At 41.0% G+C, this 22,907-nt stretch overlaps 1 protein-coding gene and 1 long non-coding RNA gene across 3 annotated transcripts in view; one reads left to right on the top strand and one right to left on the bottom strand.

Annotated features, from left to right (window-relative positions):
• LOC138922977 (olfactory receptor 2AE1-like) overlaps positions 1-1,530 on the top strand; it is a 37,135-nt gene extending 35,605 nt beyond the window's left edge. For both annotated transcript variants that reach the window (XM_070259474.1, XM_070259473.1), the window contains one exon: positions 6-1,530. In XM_070259474.1, coding sequence (XP_070115575.1) covers positions 23-958 — 936 coding nt within the window. In that variant the 5' untranslated portion in view covers positions 6-22 and the 3' untranslated portion in view covers positions 959-1,530. The remainder of the gene's footprint in view (positions 1-5) is intronic.
• LOC138922980 (uncharacterized) overlaps positions 1-21,983 on the bottom strand; it is a 45,296-nt gene extending 23,313 nt beyond the window's left edge. Inside the window, exon 1 of the long non-coding RNA XR_011436100.1 lies at positions 21,712-21,983. This is a non-coding gene — a long non-coding RNA (uncharacterized lncRNA). The remainder of the gene's footprint in view (positions 1-21,711) is intronic.
• Between the last annotated feature and the right edge of the window lie 924 nt (positions 21,984-22,907).

Raw genomic sequence — 22,907 nt, 5'->3', positions numbered from 1 at the left:
CCAAGGGACACAGAAAGGGGAGATGTGGCAGAGGAATCAGACCTCTCTGGCAGACTTCATCCTTGAAGGTCTCTTTGATGACTCCCTCACCCACCTTTTTCTTTTCTCCTTGACCCTGATGGTCTTCCTGATTGCAGTGAGTGGCAACACCCTCACCACTCTCCTCATCTGTGCAGATCCCCCGCTTCATACACCCATGTACTTGCTGCTCAGCCAGCTCTCCGTTATGGATCTGATGTATGTCTTCACAACCGTCCCCAAGATGGCTACCAACTACCTATCTGGCAAGAAGTCCATCTCCTTTGCCGGCTGTGTGACCCAGCACTTCCTCTATTTGTCTGTGGCTGGTGCGGAGTGTCTCCTCCTAGCTCTCATGTCCTATGACCGCTATGTTGCCATCTGTCATCCACTGCATTACACTGTTCTCATGAACAGAAGGGTGGGACCGATGATGGCTGTCATGTCATGGTTGGGATCATCCATAAACTCCCTATTTCACACAGTGTCCTTGATGCACTTCCGTTTCTGTGGGCCTCTAAAAAGCCACCCTTTCTATTGTGAGTTTCCAGCTGTTGTGAAGTTGGTACGTGGAGACATTACTGCTTATGAGACCACTGTGTGCGTCAGCAGTGTCCTGCTTCTCCTCCTCCCCATCTTTCCAATTTGTACATCCTGCATCTTCATCCTCCATAGTGTCACTCAGATGCATTCAGCTGGGGGTAAGAGAAATGCCTTTGCCACTTGGAGCTCTCACCTCACTGTGGTTTCCCTCTGGTTTGGTGCCTACATATTCTCATATATGAGGCCCAGGTCCAAGCGCACACCATTGCAAGGCGAAGTTGGTTCTGTGTTCTATAGTATCGTTACTCCCACACTGAATCCTTTAATGTATACTCTCTGGAATAAGAATGTAGCGAAGGCTCTGAGGAGAGTGCTGGGGAGAGATGTTATCACTTAAAGACAGCAATTGCAGTTGCTCTGAGTGTAAGAGAGGAATGGGATAACCTCCTCGGATTGATCTGGGCAAGCCCCTAAGAGTTTTCAAGGGTCCATATCCCTGATGACTGCTGCATAAATGAAGTGGTCAACACACAATTCCAGTCTTCTAACTTGGTCTCAGGCCTCCAAGCACTATAGAGTACTTACCTTAGTCCATTCGGGCTGCTGTTACAAAAATACCATAGACTGGGTGGGTTAAACAACAAACATTAATTTTTCACCATTCTAGACACTGAGAAGCCCAAGATCAAGTCTTGAAAGTGGTAGACCCTGTTTCATTTCCTTTTTATCTCTTTTTAAATGTAAGCTTGCCCTAATGTGTTTCCCTGAGTAACCTATCCAAATGGCACTCACCCTTCTCTGTCCCCTGCATCCACGTTGTAACCCTTCTTTGCATGATTTTGCACTGTATTGTTATATTATATTTTTTGTCTGTTTTACTAGAATGTAAGCTCCCTGATGGCTAGGACTTTGTTTGGGTTACTATTGTCTCACCAGAGACAATAAAACAGCCTGACATGAAAGAAGTGATCAATGAGTATTTGTTACATGGATAAATAAGTGACAGGACATAGATTGCTTTACTATCCCCATGACATTAATGAAGTCTCATTCAGAGAGGGGAAGAGACCTAAAAATGTATAACACAATTGATGACTTTGTAAGACTCATTTTGTGTCAGATATTCAGGGATTAATACCAGTCAAATTCAGAGGGCTAATATCTCCATGAACTTTCCTGAGGTGTAGTAGTCTGAGGGATGCCAAAATGAGGGACAAATTTCTATATCATACTACCTCTCCTAGATAAAAATGTCAGGAAGCCCTGGGACCTTCTTCAGAAGAATGACCCTTAAGGTTTGACAGCACAGCTGTACTCTCTTTGACAAGTAAGTATCTTCCCTTTGAGAAACAGCTTTTGGCATTTTGTAACCAGGTGAGCCAATGATCATGAGTTGGGTGTCATCTCAACCACCTAGCCCTAAGGTTGAATTTACCCTGTAACACTCCACAACCAGGGGGAATTAATATTTACAGAAACTGGGCCTGGGTGGTTTCTGAAGGCACAAGGGTGTTGCATACACAGCCGGCTCACAATCCCAGTTAGAGACAGGGGATTGTTCCTCAGCTACCTCTCCCTCGACACACGCAACTATGACGTTGTCAGGAATCCTATAAAATCATTGGAGAATGAAACAATCTAAGTGAAGAGTACGGATGGTTATTTGTGTATTTCTGGCATGTGCCAAAGTAAATACTACAGTTTTTATGTGGGCTCCTTTTGAAAAGAGATATAAAACTATGTTATTGTAATCATTGTTTATATGTTCTGGATATTAACTGCTTAGCCAATGGATGGTTCACAAATATTTTATCTCATTCCATAGTTTGTCTTTTCCCTCTGTTGGTTGTGTCTTCTGATGAACAGAACTTTTAAATGTTGATGTATTCCAATTTATCTACTTTTACTTTTGTTGTCTGTGCTTTTTGTGTCATATCCAAGAGGCCATTGGCAAACCATGAAGCTTCACCCCCAGATTTTCTTAAGCATTTTACAATTTTGGCTCTTACATTAGATTTTGGATATATTTTCAGTTAACTTTTGTATATATTGTGTCAGGTAAGGGTCCAAATTCATTCCATTTACAAAAAGAATCAAAAAGTATAAAATATCTAGGAATTAACTTAACCAATGAATTGATAGAGTTGTCCAGAGAAAATAGAAAACACTGCTTAAAGAAATTAAGGAGACATAAATAACTGAGAAGATATTCCGGGTTCAGGTTTGTAACATTTACTGCTATTATGATGTCCATACTACTGAAAGTGACCTACAGAATCAATGCAATCTTTACCAGAATCCCACTGGAATTTATTCAGGAAAGAAAAACCTATCCTAAAATGCATATGGAATCAAGGGACCTCAAATAGCCAAAACAGTCCTGAAAGAGAATAAAGCTGTGGGACTCCCAGTTCCTGATTTCGAGACTTTAATTCAAAAGCATGGTGATCAAAACAGTGCAGCCCTGGCATAAAGACAGGCATATCAACAAACGGAACTGAACAGAGAGCTCAAATACGAACCTTCACCTATATGGGCAAATGATTTTCAACAAGGGGGCAAGGTCATTCAATAGGGAAAGGACAGTTTGTTTCGCTAAATGGTGCTAGGAAAACTGGACATGCAAAAGAATGAAGTTGGACGCTTACTTTACACCATATACAAAAATAACTGAAAATGTATCAAAAAGTAAAACGTAATAGCTAAAACTACAAAACTGATAGAAGAAATCATAGAAGAAAATGTTTATGACATTGTATTTGCCCATTGATTTCTTGGATATGATAGAAAAACACAGGCCACAGAAGTAAAAAGAGATAAATTGGACAACATCAAAATTTACAGTTCTGTTAAGCACAGGACACAATCAGGAGAGTGAAAAGACCACCTATGGAATGAGATAAAATATTTGTAAACCAACTGTCTGATATATATATCCAAATATATAAAAATGACTACAACTCAAAAGCAGCAATAAAACAACCTGATTAAAAAATGATCAAGGAATTGTCTAGACATTTCTCCAAACAAGTTGTACAAATGGCCGACAGTCACATGAAAATATGTGCAGCATCACTAATCTTTAGGGATATGATTAGGAAAAATCAGCTCATATTGGATTAAAGACTTAAAAGTAAGACCTGCAACCATAAAATCTTTAGAAGAAAACATAGGGGATAAGCTCTGGGACATTAGTCTTGATAATGATGTTTTGGGTTTAATACCAAAAGCAGAAGCAACAAGAAAAGCAAAACTAAACAACTGGGACTACATCAAACTAAAGGACTTCTGCACAGCATGTGACACCACCAACAAAATGAAAAGATAACCTAGAAAATGAGAGAAATATTTTCAAATAATAAATCTGAAAATTAGTTACTATCAAAAACACACAAAGAACTCATACAACTCAATAGCAATACACCCCAGATAAATGCAAATGAAAACTACAATGAGATACCACCTCATGCCTGAAGAATGGCTTGTTAAAAAGACAAGAAATAACAAGTGTTGGAGAGGATGTGGAAAAAGAGAATCAATGCGCACTGTTGGTGGGAATGTAGACTGGCACATCCACCATCGAAAACAGAGTGGAGATTCCTCAAAAAATACAAATAGAATCACCATATGATCCAGCAATTCTATTCCTGGGTATATATTCAAAGGAAGTGAAATCACTATCTTGAAAAGATGTCTGCATCCCCATGTTCACTGTAGTGTTATTTATAATAGACAAGACATGGAAACTACTGAAGCGTCCATCTATGGATGAATGGATACAGAAAATGTAATATATATATATACAATGGGATATTAGTCAGCCATAAAAAGGAAGGAAATTCTGACATTTGTGACAACAGGGATGGACCTTGAGGGTGTTATATTAAGTGAAATAAGCCAGACAAAGAAAGACAAATACTGTGCAATTTCACTTATATGAGGAATCTAAAGAAATGGAACTCAAAGATACAGAGAAGAGATTGATGGTTGCCAGAGCTGGGGGTGAAGGTGGTCAAAAGTTAGAAACTTTCAGTTGTAAGATCAATAAATTCTGGGGATGCAATATACAGCATTGTGACTATAGTTAACAATGCCATATTGGGGGGCTGGCCTGAGGGCATAGTGGTTAAGTTCACATGCTCCGCTTTGGTGGTCCAGGGTTCACCAGTTTGGATCCTGGGTATGGACCTAGTACCGCTCATCAAGCCATGCTGAGGTAGCGTCCAACATAGAAGAAGTAGAAGGACATAATATACAACAATGTACTGGGGTTTTGGGAAGAAAAACGAAAAAAGATAAATATTGGGAACAGATGTTAGCTCAGGGCCAATCTTCCTCACCAAAAAGCACACACACAACACGAAATACCATATTGAATATTTGAAAGCTGCTAAGAGAATAGACTATCAAAGTTCTTATTCTGACACATGCTACAACATGGATGAACCTTGAGGAAAATATGCTAAGTGCAATATGCCATCCGTGAAAAGACACATACTATATGATTCCAATTATAGGAGATGCACAGAGTAGTAAAATTCATAGAGATAGAAAGTAGAATAGTGGTTGTCAGGGGCTGGGGAAGGAGGGTTTGAGGAATTGTTCCATGAGTACAGAGTTTCATTTTCAGAAAATGAAAAGACTAAAATTTGTTGCACACAATGTGAAAGTACTTAAAAGTACTGAACCATACAATTAAAATGGTTAAGATGGTAAATTTTGTTATGCGTATTTTATCACATTTAAAAATTTTATGTACAAAGCACAGACAGGGCACTCTCATAATTAATGAGATATTTGTTTGGATCGCAACTCGACTTTTGGTGGTGAACACAAGGTAGCCTATATAGAAGTCAAAATATAATGATACAATTGAAATTTATATAATGCTATAAATCACTTTTACCTCAATAAAAAGATAAAGTTCATATGAAATATTAAAAAAAGTATGATCAGAAATGTACCACCAACATAAATTTTTTTTTCTGCTTTATCTCCCCAACCCCCCCCAACCCCGTACACAGCTGCATATCATAGTTGCATGTCCTTCTAGTTGCGGGATTAAATTTTAACAGATAAAATCTTTAGGAACATTTCCACTAAAACCAAGAGCAATAAAAGCTCACAATTATGACTACTGTTGGACATTGTACTAGAGAATCTTGCCAATGCAATAAGAAAGCAATAAGGATAAAGCTTGAGCAGAAAGAATCATTTTATTGTTTTTCACAGCTTAGAAGTCCAAGACAATCAACTTACAAATCAATGGAAGCAACAAGTAACCTCCAGAAATGTACGACAAACAATACACTATGTAACAACCCAAATGGCCAGTCCGAAATAGAATAAAACATTGATAAATAAAGTGAAAATGGTGAGATAAATGGGGATAAAACACATTCTTGAATGGGAAACATTTTATTGCAAAGAAGTCAGTTCTTAATAAAATTAGTCTTTAAGTTCAATAAATTTGAATCTGAATCTCTTAATGTGTATTATGGACTTTGCCAAAACAATTCTAAAAGTCAAATCAAGGAGAAAATTTGTAAGAATGAACGCAAGATAACTGAAAAAGAGCAGCAAGCAAGAACAGGTGCTATCAGCTGTCAGAACATGCTCTGAAATAGAGAAAGTGAAAACAGTGTGGTATTCATTCAGGGAAAGAATCAATGAAAGAACAGTGAGTCCAGAACACAGATTTATATACAGGAATCTGATACTAATAACCGTGACATTCCAAACCAGGAGAAGATGTTAGAACATGTAGCTACCCATGGCAGGATGTGGGGCAAGAACTCTTTAAGGTATCATATAATTTTCAAGCTTTCTAAATGTTTCATGAAGTCCGTGAATTAAAATCTTGTATTTATTTTCTGTGAGAGTTTGTTTTACCACTTAATCCTGGCAGGGTGTTCCTATCTGGCTTCAGCAGAATATTATAGCACTTGGGGGCAAAGATGCATCGTAGTAGCCCAGCACTGGAAGCCAAGATAGAAAAGATCTCTGCAGCTACCATGCTCTTCCCCTTGGTGCTTGTATACGGGGGAGAAAGGTGATCCAGACACCACAGAACACCAAAATGCTGAATGTCAGGTACTTGGCTTCACTGAAATTGTCAGGAGTCTGCTGGCCAGAGAAGCCAAGGTGAAGCTCACGAGGGCCAAGGAACCCAAGTATCCTAAGGAAAGGTAGAAATGATGACAGAGCCCTTTTTGCACACATGATAAGGAGCGTAGGCTCAGAATGTGCATCTAGGTGAACAAAAGGGAGAAAATCACTTGAATCGATGAGCAGATGGGAATGATGGAATTATGTGCCCCTGACAGCATCCACTGCCTTATCTTTCTCCCTGGTGTTGTGATCTTGAAAGCCAGAACTACAGCGATGGTTTTATCCAAAATCTGGAAACAGCTACAGTCCACATGACTCCAATGTCATTTGTTGCAGGATGCAAGTGGAAGTGTTGGGATGGCCCTTGAAGAGCAAGGAGCACAGGAAGCAGAGGATGAGGCATTTGAGAAGGATGTAACTGAGAGACTGGTTATTAGCTTTGACTGTGAGGGTGTCCCTGTACTTCAGAAAAATCCTAAGAACCACAGATCTTAGGGCAGACAGACAAAGGGCTGCACAGGCAAGTACCATCCCCAGAGGATCTTCGTAGGCCAATAAGGTCACAGTCTTTAAGAGGCAATGACCTTGATTACGATTTGGGTATTGATTGTCTGGATATGTCATACATTGCTTCATACCTAGCAAGAAAAGCAAAGTGCCGTTAACTTGGGTTCAGTGATTCTCATGAGCCCCAGAATACTCACATTTGGACAAATTGCTATAATTAGACACCAAACTAAAGAATGTTATAGGAAGAAAAATTCCAAGTTAATGCTGTCTATTTTTTTCTTGCTATATCAAAGGCCAAGGAGCCCTAACATCATCTCTTTTGTTCATCTTCCAGACACAGAGGAACAAGTTTTAACTTACAAATAAAAATTACACCCATCTATACCACTTAAATAGAGGTAGGATTGCACATATCCTGGATTCATTCACTCAAAGGAAAGCATTTATTGATAACCTCTAGTGACGCATGGAGCTTCCAAAGTTTTGCAGATATAGAGATGGCCAAGACGTAAACTGTCACTTAAGCTTCAAAATTGCATTAATTCTGATAGCCAAATAATTAAAAAACATCTCCTATTCATTATAGCTTCTACTATTTCTGTTCAGATTTGAATCCCTTCTATTTTAACAAGACAACTCCCTAACGAGTCACCCTATCTTCTGTCTTGAAGCCCTCTTACGTCTCATCAACTCAATTGTACTAATTAAGTTTTCTATTATTTAAACCCATTCACGTACCTTTCTCGCTTAAAATGCCACAATTATTCTCACATTTGTAAAGAAACAAGTCTCAAACATTAGTGCATATTAGAATCACCTGGAGGGCTTGTTAAAGCAGAGTGCTGGCCCACACTATCAGAGTTCCTGATTTGGAAACTCAGAATTTACATCTCTAATAAGCTCCCAAGTGATGCTGATGCTGTTGGTATAGATACTACACTTTGAGACCCACCATTCTAGGTGGAATCCAAACTCCTAGCAATGCACAAAAGGTCCATTATTATCTAGGTTCTACCTACCTCTCCTGTAGCAACTTTTTTGTGAGGGATTGGATAGCAAGGATAAAGGAACAAATTTTAATGTGCGCGGGTGCTATTCCAAGCAATTTACTTGACAGATGAAAAAATATATCTCAATTCTCCCACAGTCTGTGAGGTAGCTAGACGGTATCGACTCATTTTTCAGAGAAAATAATTGAGGCTTAAAGAGCTTCAGTAACGCACCTGAGATCTTGGAGATAGTGAAGGCTGGGCTGGGATCCAGACTTCAGAGCAGGAGGTCAGACTAGGGTGAGGGAAGTGAGATCCCAGAGGTGCAAAATTTAAGGAAGCACTCACTTTCAGGTGCCAACCCCGCCCTTGCCTGACCCTGAGAGTGAGTGCCTCCTTAAATTTTGTCACCCAGGCACCTCACCTACCTTTCCCTAGTCCTGGCTCTACTCAAGACTGTCTGACTTCAAAGCAGATGATCTTCCCATTACATGCCTTTTGCTAAATTTAATGTTCATCACCACCTTTTCTCTTAAAAAGTTGTAATTCTCATAAAATTATAGGGTTTAGATAAATTTCTGTATTTTGATACTTTTTCTCAAGAGGAGTTCCTATAGGTTTAAGTTCATAAATTTAATTCATCACTAAAAAGAAAACTGTAGGCCAACCTCATTTATGAAAACGCTAAATCCTTAAATAAAATATTAGATAATGTATTCAGGTCCATTAAAAAGTAACACATCACAATTAGGGCTTTTTAAATGCTTTAATGGAAGAACTTGAAAGAACATTCAACTTACAATGAGGTAGAACTGAGTTCAAAATTGTCCAAAAGTTCGCATTGATTTTACACTGAATTATAATAAAAAGAAATAACAAAAACTCTGAAGATTTCTTTTTTAAAAATTTTATGGTGTAGTTCAAATTGGCTGAAATTTGTCTCTGAATGTTTGATGAGATTCCCATGTGAAACCTATCTGGACCTAGTGCCTTTTTTGGTTAATAGCCTTTTTACAGCTTTTAACACTTAAAATCTTAAAAGAAATCCGTCTTTAAATCTTAAAATGCTCCATTAACCTCATATCTGTGTGTATAACTTCTCTTTCTCTCTTCCTGGAACCTCTTTTCTTCCCTTCTACACCTAACTATCAACCATGTCTCTAGACTGAGCTGGAATCATCTCACCTGAGTAGCATTCCTTGCTCGTGTAAGGCTTATTGATTCTATATTTCCCAACACATCTTATTTCTATTTCTACAATCAAGTTTTACACTTTATTGCAATTTTTATTTACTTGCCTGCTTATTTTATTAAGCTGGGGATGTTCAATGGAAACGTGGTTTATTTGAAAGAAAATGAGATTTGGACTTATAATAGTATTAAAATTTGGGCTCTTCCACTTACGAGGGGTCTAATCTTATTAACCAATTTTGTTAAAAATTATTAAAAAGTTTGAAATAATGTAAGAGGGTGACTGAATGCATTTTCAGTGGCATACTCTAGCATCGTCTAACCAGCCAACACAAGCGTTATTTATTTATCTAGGACTATATATCTGTTTGACTTAATGATTTATTGTTTCATTAGAACCCAAACACTGTGTAGTTACATGTTAATCTGTACATTGTTGGGGAGTGGCAGCCAGGAGAAAGATAAACCCAAAGATTATGGTTTTATTGCCCTGTAGGACATTAACCATTTTTCTATGTAACCTAGCAATTGTATTCTAACATTCTTTTGTTGATGTTGTATTGTCAAAAATGCTTTTAGTGGGGCTGGCCTGATGGCTTAGCAGTTAATTTCATGTACTCTGCTTTGGTGGCCCTGGGTTCACTGATTGGGATCCCAGTCACAGACCTCCACACTGTTTATCAAGTCATGCTGTTGCAGGCGTCCCACATATAGAGGAAGATGGGCACAGATATTATCTCAGGGCCAATCTTCCTCAGCAAAAAGAGGAGGATTGGCAGCAGATGTTAGCTCAGGACTAATCTTCCACACCAAAAAAATGCTTCTAGTGATGAACTATAGAAACCGCTGTTTCACAAAAAAGGTTTGTGGTTCTTAGAACCACTTTTATCATCTCATTGATTTCCACATTAATTAATTAGTTAAATAAAATCATTGATACGTGTTTATTCCATAATGTTGAAAGTCATGGACTTAATTTTTAAAAATTTATGCTCAAAGTGCACTAAACTCACAGAAAAATAGTAATGATGATACACTTACCCCCATAGCTATTTTTATGGGAAAAAATGAGTATATGTGTATGTACCTGCACCATAGTCTCTCAATAACTAGTATTTGTATTTAGCATTACTTTCTCTTTATCTGGTATGTTGCACCTAATAGGAACTCAATATTGATTTCTTGAACATATGTATCGTTGAATACAAATACAGTTACTTGTTGAGTAACTGACTGAATTATCAACAACGAATTGGCAAAAATAGCCACACTTACATCTTCAATGAGCCTAAATTTCTAGGTGTTAATTGACACTGAAATGCTAAGTTTTGGTCTGTTTTCCTAAGTCTGAGCTGTCTAACTTTTTATCTAGACTTTTTATTTTAAGGTAATTGTCGATTCGCATGCAGTTAGAAATAACACAGGGTGATCCCGTGTACCCGTTACCCAGTTTCCTCCAATGGTAACACCTTGCAAAACTCTAGTACAATGTCACCACCAGGATATTGACCCTAATATTCATTCATTGGTGAAACTTTCTATTTCTTTGCTGAGGCTTTCCACTTTTTCATTTCTCTCAAGCATGTTCATAATTGCTCACTGGAACATTTTTATGATAGTTCCTTTAGAATATTTATTAAATAATTCTGACATCTCTGTGATCTTGGCGTTACCATCTATCGGTTTTCTTTCTGCACTCAGTTCAGATCTTCCTGGTTCTTGTTATGATGAGTGATTTTTGATGGAAACCAGAACATGTTGGGTATTGTGATATGCAGCTCTGGATTTTATTTAAACCTTCTATTTTATCTGGCTGCTTCTGCCAAGGTTCTGGCTAGGAAAAGGAAAAAGTGGTTCCTTGTTACTGCAGGGGAGGGAGAAGTCCAAGATTTCCACTCAGCCTCTGTTGACACATGATGAGGGAAGATGTCCCCATTTCTTCTGGGTGGGGTAGGAGTTCTGATTCCCCACTAGGCCTCCATGGCAGCTCCCTGGTTGGGAGGAGTGGGAGTGCCCCCTTACTGCTGCCCATGTGGCTTCACTACCCTGAGACAGAAAGGGAGCCTTGTAACTACTGGACCATGATGGAAGCCCTCACTCTCCACTTGGCCTCCTCTAAGACAACACCTGTTGGGGGGGAGGGGTGCTTCATTGTTGGCATGTAGGGGGAAGTCTATGCACCCCACCTGGCAGGAGAGGGCCTGGGCACTGCCCAGAAGTGAGAAATGTCCTGTCTGTCCACTTGGCCATCTCTGATACCACCCTGGCAGCTTGCCTTGTTGCAGGTGGAAAGGGTGGCTGTCCACACTCCCCACTTGGCCTTTCCTGGTGAGAGTGGGCCACAGATTTTGCCATGATGTTTGAGTGGATTAGAGCAGTTCTTGTCTAAAAGTTTTCTGTCTTGCTAGCCTGTCCGTTTCCTGATCTTTTTGATAGAGAGAGCAGACTTTTGTTAGGGCTTTTTAATGTTGTAAGTGCTCCGGCCTTTCCAGGTTGTTGGCTTCTTCAGACCCAAGTCTAGGACATATGAAGCAAAAAGAAATCCCAGGAAACTCACCACCATGGCCTTCCTTGGGTGCCACGGTCCCTACAAGTGTGTCTCTTCTCTCACATTTCAGAATCATCGTAGGTTTGTTTTATATATATGCCCAGCGTTTTAGTTGTACTTAGAGGGCGGAATAGAGAAAAGTGTGTCTGCTCCATCCTTCCAGATGTGGAAGTCCTCTGAGCACTAAGGTTTATGTTCATTCTGAGGAAGAGAAACTTCAGGAAAATCAATTGCCTTTTATTGTTTTGTTTCTACTAACTGCTCACTACTCCTGATCCTTGACATATTTGGATATTTTGTCAATATTGATCTTGATTTTCTTTTATATTTTTCTGTGTATTGTTAATATCTAGAAAAAATTACAATTGACCTATGGAAGAGAAAATAGAAATATTGGTTGATACTGTTATTGAAATTTGGTCTGTGAAGTAAAAAATTTAATTAATTCGTCAAGGAGGCAGCATACTGTGTTGGCTAAATGCATGGACAGTTCAGCCAGATTATCAGGTTGAAATTTGGTTCCACAGTGGCCAGCAGGGTGACTTTGGGTAAGCTCCTGTGCCACCATTTCCTCATCTTTAAATGGAGTTGATATCACTATCTGTTTTTATATGCAGATACTTGTTGTTAAATGATTTGATGTGTGGAAAGCACTTCTTAGAACTGTGCCTAGCATCTAATAAATACTATCCAAAGGTTTGCTATTCCTAACCATTTGCCTATTTATTTTTATTAGACATAATTCCCAGCTGCATGTTCTGTTCTATATTTAAGTGTGTATTTTTGGATAGTATCTCATTTCTTTATTGTTAGAGTTTAAGAACACATTTTAGTGTCTGGAAACAGAAGTCTCCTATCTATCAAAATTCTCTTCCAATATTTTCTCCAAATTATTCTCTGTATCAACTTTAAAATACATTCCATAAAGGTCCACATTTTCAAGCAAATTTCAGTATGAAATGCCTTCGATTTACAAATAAATTTAGTAAGGCTTGCTATCATTCCAATTCCATCAATAAATAAAGGTGTCCTATCAATAAATAATGTGAGCCTTTTGCTTATTCAAAAATTGTATTATATTAACAATTAAATTTTAGAAGTTTTTAAATCAGATTTGCACACTTGCAGTTTATTACTAAGTATTTTAAATTTATTCCTATGTTATTGGGATATTTTTCTGCTATATCTTTAATAGGGTTGTTACTTGTACACGGAAAGCCACTGCTTTTTGTGTGCTTATTTGGAGACGGAACTTCTTCCCAAATTGTGGCAAAAATGCTCATTTTTGCCTGTTCTTATTTTTATTGTTTTTGGTGGAGAATATGGGCCCTGAGCTAACAACTGTTGCCAAAATTCCTCTATTTCCTTGAGGAAAGTTTTCCCTGAGCTAAGAGCTGTGCCTGTCTTCCTCTGTTTTGTATGTGGGACACCAGCAAAGCATGGCTTGATAAGCGATGTGCAGGTCTGCACTCAGGATCAAACTGGAGAACCCCAGGCGGCAGAAGCAGAGCACATGACCTTAACCACTATGACACCGGGCCAGCCCCTCTGACTAGGTAATCACCGTGCATCTCTCCTTCAAGTTACCCAGAGTTATATTACACACTGGTATTATGTGAATGGAATATTTTATCATTTTATCTACATGATTATTGTTATAAAAAGAAAAATCATATATTTTTGTATTTGTATCTCATATCCAGGAGGTTTTACTTTCAAGTTTTAGGAATTATACTGTTTCAGTTGATTCTTTGGAGTATTTTTGTATAAAATGATGTATTTTAATTTCTTATGTTTTCCTTTTTAATAAATATCACCCTTTTTGTTTCATGAATTGTTGCACCACCCAGAACTCTGGAGCAATGTTAAAAGACAGGAATGAAAGTGAACATTTTATGTTGTCCACAAATTTAAGTGTAGATGGTATTTTCAGTTTTTCATTATTTAACTGCAATGTCTGTTGGCAATTCCAAAATGTTAGTTATTGTGTGAAAAGTCTTCAGGACCAGTCTTTCATCTTGGGGTCCCATGCAACCCTAGACTTGCTGTTTTTCAGCCACAGTAGACCTTTTTGTCAGGTCCCCGAATAGTGGAAGAAATATGCTATTCTAATTATCTCTGACAAGGAAGTCTTCCTTTATTCAGCTGTTATAATTCTACTTATCTTTCAGTACTTAAAATAAAACACTTTTGTACTTTTTTGTTTCTTTTGTGGGGAATATTCTGACATCTCAAAGTAAGGTTAGATACTACCCCAATATTTGTATTTACTGCACTTGTATCGTGACCCTTATAATGTTCCTTGTGATCACTCATCATGTTCATCTCCTTGCTCCCTGACTCTGAACTGGCAGAGAACAAGTGTGATAGGGCAACCAGGGGTACTAAAATGCATCCTCAGCATATTTCACAGTGGCTGGTTCATAGCAGAAATATAGGATATGTTTTTCGTTTGTTAAGTCATGCACATTGTTTCTGAACACTTACGTGTGTCATCATCGGTGCTAGTAACTTGAGAAATTAAGCTAAATAACATGCACCCTTCAACGTGTTCATATTTGGTTGAAAGACTTATATACAATAAAACCAAGATACTCATAATGACGTGTGTTAGGTTCCATGGTAGACACAAACACAGGTCACTCTGGGATAGCCCTTCAAAATATTTTCTTGAGAAGGTAATGCAAAGAGTCAAAAGATAAGTAGGAGTGAACCAGGTCAAAGAGAAGAGTATCCTTACATAGGGAAGATTATTAACTTTACTGGAGAAATCAGTGAGTAAATGAGAGAACAACTTTGAGATGTCAGTCCTATTCTCGATCCTCCCCATTTTGGGAACAAATAAGGACGTAAACGAAAGGATGAGTAGGAAACTTCCTCCAGATCTGCACCTGTGTCAGTGGAAACCTCCTTCTCTGGGCAGAGGGCACAGTCAAAGCAGCAGGCAGCCTTTCTCCACTGGGGAGCTTGCCTGGATGCAGGGCCACAGCTCTTGCTACACAGAACAGGGACTCTGAAGAAATCAGAGGGAAGTCTTGTTAAAATCTGAAAATATGATCTAGTTCTGTGTAACCAAAATGTTTCAGGGACAATCAACAAATTCCATTTAAAAGAAGCAGCCCCTTTGATCACAGGGCTGGATGCTCTTAACTACTGTATGATGTTAGCCATAACAAATTATAGAACCATACACTTTATTACATGTATTTTTATTATCTAATAGGCATTAAGAAAGAAAGATTACTCAAGTTGAAAGGAATGTTAGACAATAACTTGAGTTGGAAGAGGTGACTGTGCTTGTCCTATTGAGCTGAAGGAGGACATCAAAATCCCCACGCTGGGCTCTGTTCTAAATACATATGGGTCATAAATATCCAGCAATGAAACTCTCCAACCAACCTCTTTAAACCCAGTGACCCAATCAATGAACTCTTCGTAGATGGAAAAGTCTTGACAAGGTGGTGCCTGTGGGACAAATTGTCCTACTTTCACCTGAAGCCCAAGTCCACCAGCAAAGTTCGAAAAGTTGAGAATATCATACTCTTTCACAGAGATTCTTGCTGATCTAGATGTACCTGGTCCCTACCATTGCAGTCAAACTGTGTGGTCTTCCGAAAGGAGTGGAGATGGAAAAGCTGTAGTTGAGCTGCAGAAGGAATTTTGGATTTGGACACAAAAGATCTGATAGCTGTGTGACATTGGAAACATCCCTCTTCTTTTTAACTTCAAACTTAAAAGTACTCACTTGTATTATAAGATTCAAAAGAGGCAACCCATATGGAAGTAACTTGATAACCTAAAACAAAAATTTAAACTGATATTTAAATATCATATAGTATGTATGTGATTTACATATGTGATACATATATTTTTATGAGATAAACATGGTAAGTTATCCACTATAGAATCAGACCCTACATAAGCACTTCCCCTGTCAGTCACCTCCTTGAGGAGATGCTTGAGAACATGAAAATCAAAAAATATCTATGCATAGCATTCAGAAAATATTGACCAGAGAATCAAATTCAGCCTCTCTCATTTGTCATTAGCAGTCTCTCAAAACTTCTCTTAACTCTTTTGCAAAATGGGGATAAAAATACTGCCTAAAGAAATTGTGATATAAGGTGAAACATATACATATATAAATATACCATTTCTATATCATGCATATATATATATATATATGCATAAGATAAAAAATTTAAGTTAGCTACTAGCATGCCAGAACTGACATAAGCAATTCGAGCACTAGAGTTCTCTCTACTATCATTTAAGGCCATCATGGAAGAAGTCCAAACCTACGATAATGAAAAAAGAAAGACAATATTGGCAAGACTCTGAGGCTCTTTGTGACTCAAAGAGTTCCCTTTGGCCCATAAATTCCAAAATTCTATCTCTGCCATTGTCACCTTTTTCTTTACAATTATTTCTACACAAACAAGTTGAAATTGAAAGACTCTAAGACTAGAACTCTGTCTTAAGCACTGAAGTTAGTAAAGAAACTGGTATAAGCCTGAAAAAAGAACCCCAAACCCTGATTTCATACTGACGTCCTGAAAAAGGTACATTTGACTATGTATTTGGACAAGATATAAAATTTATAGACCATCAGACAAGGAGCAGCTTGATTTGGAACATTACCTACTGAGGGTTAACAACCAGCCTCTCCCCATTCCCTATTGATTGCATTTCTGATGGCTGCAAAAGAAGTTTATGAAGGGTCTGGGCCACAGCACAGACAGCATTTTATACACAGTTACTCCCCCCAGCCATGGCCATATCAAACTTATGCAAAGGGCGAGACTCAAAAGAGGCATTGAGAGGACAGTCCTCCAAATTTTTACATTCAGTTTCAGAAATCAAGCAATCAAAGTGCAGGTTCCATAATTTAGTGAGGTAGAAGTCTTCTGGGTGTTTAGAAGGGGTAACTTTCTGGAGAAATTGTTTCAAACCAGGGATCTCGCTGTGTGGTTGTCAAAAAGTGAGAGTCCCATGGAACGTATCAAGCATGGAAGAACTTTCACGGAACGTAAAATCCCATTGCAATGTATTGATCAGACTTGCCTGTCACCAAAAGGTTCCCCTTTGAAAAGCTCAGTCCTATGAGTGAGTCAGAGTCACCATAAATGACAACCACATTTGCTGATGAATCGCTAATCCTGAAATGCTATTACCAGGCCAATGAGAAATATATGCTGTCAGTGACAGAAATCAATTCAACAAAGGCCACACAGATGCCACTCTGGTACATCTCTTTTCTCAAGTCCCATAGAAACTGAACCCCTTTCTTGTCTTCTGAAACAGCCAGCACAACCCAGATCTAGTCAAAATGCAGCCTCAACCAAACCATACCAAGGGCCAGTGCTGTGTTTCTGGGGGCCGTCTGGTAGAGAGATGGAAACTGGTCTTTGTCCCTCAGGATGGGATCAAAAGGGCCATAGGTGAGTTAAACGGGAAAAGAAAAATATTGTCCCATTTGAGATCAAAGGAAGCAACGTGAGGAAGAAATGAAGCGCAATTATCAGCCTATCTGACTTCCATTATGTTCAATGGCCTCAAGCCAGACTGATGGTTGCTGTTCAACAAGTGTCCCTTCGGGGCCGGCTCCCTGGCCCAGTGGTTAATTTCACGCACTCCGCTGCGGCGACCCAGGGTTCAGATCCTGGGCGCGGACATGGCACCACTCCTCAGGCCACGTTGAGGCAGCATCCCACATCCCACAACTAGAAGGACCTGCAACTAACATATACAACTGTGTACGGGGTAGGGGGCTGGGGAGATAAAGCAGAAAAAGAAAAAGTAAATAAGATTGGCAACAGTTGTTAGCCCAGGTGCCAATCTTAAAAAAAAAAAGTGTCCCCTGTAGAAAGGAATCACAGAAAAGCTTTGTTCCTTCCACTTTTGTGCATCACTCTCCCTCTGAAAGTTCTCTGCAAAACAATGGCCATAAGTCAGAAATCCCCAAAACTTTAGCCAGTTAGGATCTATCCATTAGTATGCTCTTTAACATCAGTCTTAGCAGCCTATTTTCAAGTACCATGTCTGACTGGGCAATGGAAACAAAATGCAAAATGAACAAATGGGACTACATCAAAGTAAAAAAATCTTCTGCACGGCAAAGGAAACCATCCACAAAACCAAAACACAACCTAACAACTGGGAAAAGATACTTGCAAACCATATATCGGATAAGGGGTTAATATCCAAAAGACAGAAAGAACTCATACATCTCAACAACAACAAAAATCAACAACCCAATTTAAAAAACGGGCAAAAGATCTGAGCAGTGACTTCTCCAAAGAAGATATCCGGATGGCCAACAGGCATATGGAGAGGTGCTCAACATCATTAGCGATCAGAGAAATGCAAATCAGAACTACAAGGAGAGGTCCCCTTACTCTGCTCAGAAAGGCTCTAGTTAACAAGACAGGAGACAAGTGTTGGAGAGGATGTGGAGAGAAGGGAACTCTGCTACACTGCTGGTGGGAGTGCAGACTGGTGCAGCCACTATGGAAAGCAGTATGGAGTATCCTCAGAAAACTAAGAATACATCTACCGTATATATGATCCAGCCAACCCACTGCTGGGTATTTATCCAAAGAACTTGAAAACACCAATGCAGAAAGACACATGCACCCCTAGGTTCACTGTGGCATTATTCACAACAGCCAAAACTTGGAAGCAACCTAGGTGCCCATCAAGGGAAGAATGGATAAAGAAGATGTGGTACGTATGCACAATGGAATACTACTCAGCCATAAGAAATGATGAGATCTGGCCATTTGTGACAACATGGATGGACCTTGAGGGTATTATGTAAAGTGAAATAAATCAGAGGGAGAAAGTCAAACACCGTGTGATCTCACTCATAAGTAGAAGATAAAAACAGTGACAAACACACACAGAGCCATGGAGATTGGATTGGTGGTTACCATAGGGGAAGGGGGGAGGGGAGACAGCAAAAGGGGTGATGAGGCTCCCATGTGAGGTGACGGAGTATAATTAGTTTTTGGGTTGGGAACATGATGTAATCTACACAGAATTCGAAATATATTACAACGTACATCTGAAAGCTATATGATGTTAGAATCCACTGTTACTGCAATAAAATAAAATAAACTAAAGAAGTATAGGAGCCTCAAGAGACTAACAGGCTTTTGAAAAGTTATTCTAGGGATTTGTATGGCTTAGCTCAGGGCGGCAGACACCAGCCTGAGAAACAGCTGTGACATAGCCACTAACTTCAACTAAATTATACTCCGACTGGAGGGAAATCAAAACTACTATAATCATAATTTATTGAAGGCTTCATTTTGTGCCAGATCCTGTGCTAACTGCTTTGCACCAACTATCTCATTTAATCCTCACATCCAAAAGCTAGGTTACCGTTATTCTCCCCATTTTAAAGGTGAGGAGGCGGAAGCAGAAAGATGGCAATCTGCCTGGAATTCACAGAAGGATTCTCTATGTCATGACATGACTTTTTGACAAGATTTAAAGGTTTAACACATTACCCGGAAGATGCAGATCACAGCATCACGGAACGTGAAAAACACTGAGTCCTGCAAAATGTATTAAAACACTAATTATGGATCCTCACAATCTCTTTGCACGTTTTTTCAGATGAGGGAAAACCCAGTGTGAAAAACCGTTGATGAGATGTCTCCAGATGAGGACTACGTCTGGTCTTTAAAGCCGGGAACTATCCCAGTAGATTCTGAGTCAGTGGGTCCAGAGTAGGCCTTGAGCATCTCTGTTCTTTTAAAAAGCCCCACAGGGTACACTTCCGTGCCTTTGGAGTTGGGCAGTACAGTCATGCCCTACATCGGGACGTTTCAGTCCACAACGGGGGTCCCAGAAGATTAGTCCCATGTGGCCTAAGTGTGTAGGAGGCTCTGCCATCTAGGATTAGGAACTCCATGGTGTTTGCACAGTCTCGAGATTGCCTGACCATGACACACTCCTCGGAACTTCTGCCCACTGTTAGGCAAAGCATGACTGTACTGCCTTAGATTCTCCACGGTTCCAGACCCTGCACTGTTTACATGACTGCACACACAGAGGGCACCGTGTCTGAGGCAGAGAGCAGCTGGAATCACACAAGCTCTCGACAGATAGTCAAGGAAAGGCGTGCTCTGCTTACACGACTCTCTACTTTTCTTTGTGTCTGAACTATTTTATAGCTAATCTGCTTTTCTTAACGGAGCAGCTTTGCCAAAAAAAAAAGTTACCAACAAATAGTAAACAAACCAATATAAACAATACGTATTAAATAAGCCTAACCCTAAAATGCTACTGAAAAGGCTTTTATTTCCCTGGGATAATTTTGACAGCAGTAGATTCTTTTACCAAGAGCAGCCAATTTGAAAGAGATTATTTCTAATTCCACAGTGCTACAGATGCGGTCAGTAGCAAGTGCAAGCTGGAAAGGAAATAAAGTTGGGTGTAATCCATTCAAGTTCACACGTTTCACCAGGGACAGCCTCCCAGCCTTTAATACTTATGTATGTATTTATCCATTTATTTAATCAACCACTACTAACACCTACTAAAGGCCAGACACTGCTCTAAGTACTTTACTGATAGGAAATATCCTTTCACCTTTACACTCACCTATGGAGGGTGTGTTATAATCATCCCCATCTTACAGATCAGGAAACTGACACACAGAATGGTACGGTAACTTGCCCAAGTTCACACAGCCCATAGGTGGCAGAGCTAGGACCCATTTGACAGAGTCTGGCTCCAGAGTCCATGTTCTGAATCACCATGCTTGGTCTCCATAAACCTATAGAAAGCGCCAGCTTTAATCGAAAAGTTTTGTTTTCCCCACCCTAAGGTCCCTACGCGGCCCCAGTCTCCAGGGCACTCTTTCAGCTCCTCTGACAGGCCATACTCCTTCCTTGCCCTGTCCCAACACTCTCCTGCACAAGTCCTCCTTTTCTTTTAGGCATCTGCTCTCAGCTTGAACATCACTGCCTAAGTTACAAAGTCTAACAGTAAATGCTGTATTTTTCAACACTCAACACAAAATTGCTTTCACGTATCTCCTAGGTAATTAGTTGCTGCCTGTCTGTCCTTTCCAACTAGGCTGTGAGACCCAGTACGTCAAACACCCTGTCAGTCTTGCTCACCAAGTGTCCAGACCACTGAACACGCACCGACCAGAGGAAAGGAAGGACTTGTCCCAAAGTCAACTCTCCGGACTTTCTGTGGAAGGCGGGAACGAACGGAGCACCCTCGAGCCTCACGCTTTCTTTGCCAGACTTTCAAGTGTGGGACACATAACCTGTGCTCACAACGCTCCCCGGACAGCCCCCACTCCACCCCTAACAGGTAGACTTCCGCACAGTCAAGGGCTTTGGAAAGCACTGGCTCTGCACACAAATATCACGTGGCCCTGGACAGGCCACTTCCCCTGAACCGGCCTCAGCTTCAGGGGCACAACAGGCTTCATGAAAACCCCAACGGAACGTAGCCTCTAAAACAGGGAGACCTGCACTCCTCAGAACGCATGGAGACCAGTGTCCTTATCGACTTCGCGTCTGTCCTTCCAAGGAGCCAAGACCACGGGGGCCGCTTCAGCGCCCGACTCCCGGGCACCGTATCCCCAGGCTGGCCCCGTGCCCGGCACACACCGCCCTTCCATGAACGTGTGACGCGCACGAAGAGACCCCCCCCCCCTCGCTCCGCGCGCCGCACAGCTGTCCCGCGACCTGACGGGCACCTCTCGGCGCACAAGCCTATTCCTCAGGGACACGCTCGCCTCCCACCAGCCCCCAGGCCCACGCCCCCAGGTACCTCTCCCAGATGGCATCGTCTTCGCAGGCGCCCTGGTCGTCCGTGTCCGGCGAGCAGGAAGAGCGGGAGCTGAAGGAGGGCCTCCTTAGGCTAGCGGCCATGGCTGTGGAGGGCCCGGGCTGCTGTGCCCAGCGGGGACACGGAGCGGCGTCCACGGACGAGCCCGGCCCGGGAGAGAGCAGCAGAGCGCGGCCGGACTCCGCCGGGCTCGGCTCTGGCCAGGCGCGGCTCGCCGACGCCTCCCCGCAAGGTGGCCCAGCAGCCGCGCGCTCTTAGCGCGCGCGCACGCCCGCCGCCCAGATGCTCCCTGGCCTTTGCCCCGCCCCCCCTCCGGCGGCTGACGTGGACACCTCCCAACCAACCAACCACAACAACAGAAACCCAGGACTCCTGTCTCCCTCGGGGTGAGATCAGATATTAAAAGCTTGCTTCCCGTTCATTCAGTTGAGGAACCAATGGGTGTCACTGATTTGCAAAGTAGAAATGACCTTGGGCGAGGCTGAGGTGGGGCAGTTTAGCCAAGAGGAGAGGTTAGCAGATGAAATACACCACTTTCTTTGACTCATCCTCAGCCTAGAGGGTATTGCAAGCCACTCAACAAGCATAGTCGTCGAGGTCAGCAGCATACACAGTCCACACGTGTGAGTGGGTATGAAGTGTCAACAACACACAGTAGAAGGTGTGTATCCCATCCGTCTAGATGAGGAGGCTGAGGGGGACTGGAAGAAGGTGGAGGCAGCCGCACCAATACACCTCTGTTGATCGATGAGCAAAGAATTCTTGTGTTCTTTGCTGAGCCTCTGATTCAGAAAAACTGGTGATTCAGAGGACTCTGGTCAGTTTTTCATTGTGAGGCCACCCCAAAGGCTTCCCTCAGGCAGGGCCAGCTCATTCCATTTAAGCTCCTGATCAAGGGGCTGAAACTTTAGGACATAGCAGTAGAGTCTGGAAATGGTGAGCTTAACCATCTCAAGCTGCATGATGCCTCCAAGTTTGCGACTGTACTGGGGGAGCCATGAACAATGTCCCAGCCAGAGAAGGTGGCTGCCGGCTAGTCTGTCTCCTCTGACAAAGTCAAGAAAAGAGAAACTGGAGTTTCGATCCCTGTGAACACTAATATTGGGAGAGAAAGCTGGGCATGAACCATGGCCTTTCTCCCCATGAGGCTCAAGTGGACATTTGCTGCCTTGGCTGTC

The sequence above is a fragment of the Equus caballus genome, unplaced genomic scaffold (assembly GCF_041296265.1).
Source record: "Equus caballus isolate H_3958 breed thoroughbred unplaced genomic scaffold, TB-T2T haplotype2-0000437, whole genome shotgun sequence".
Lineage (NCBI taxonomy): Eukaryota > Metazoa > Chordata > Mammalia > Perissodactyla > Equidae > Equus > Equus caballus.
Note: the sequence above shows the minus strand (reverse complement) of the source record. Positions and strands in the feature narration are given on the sequence as shown.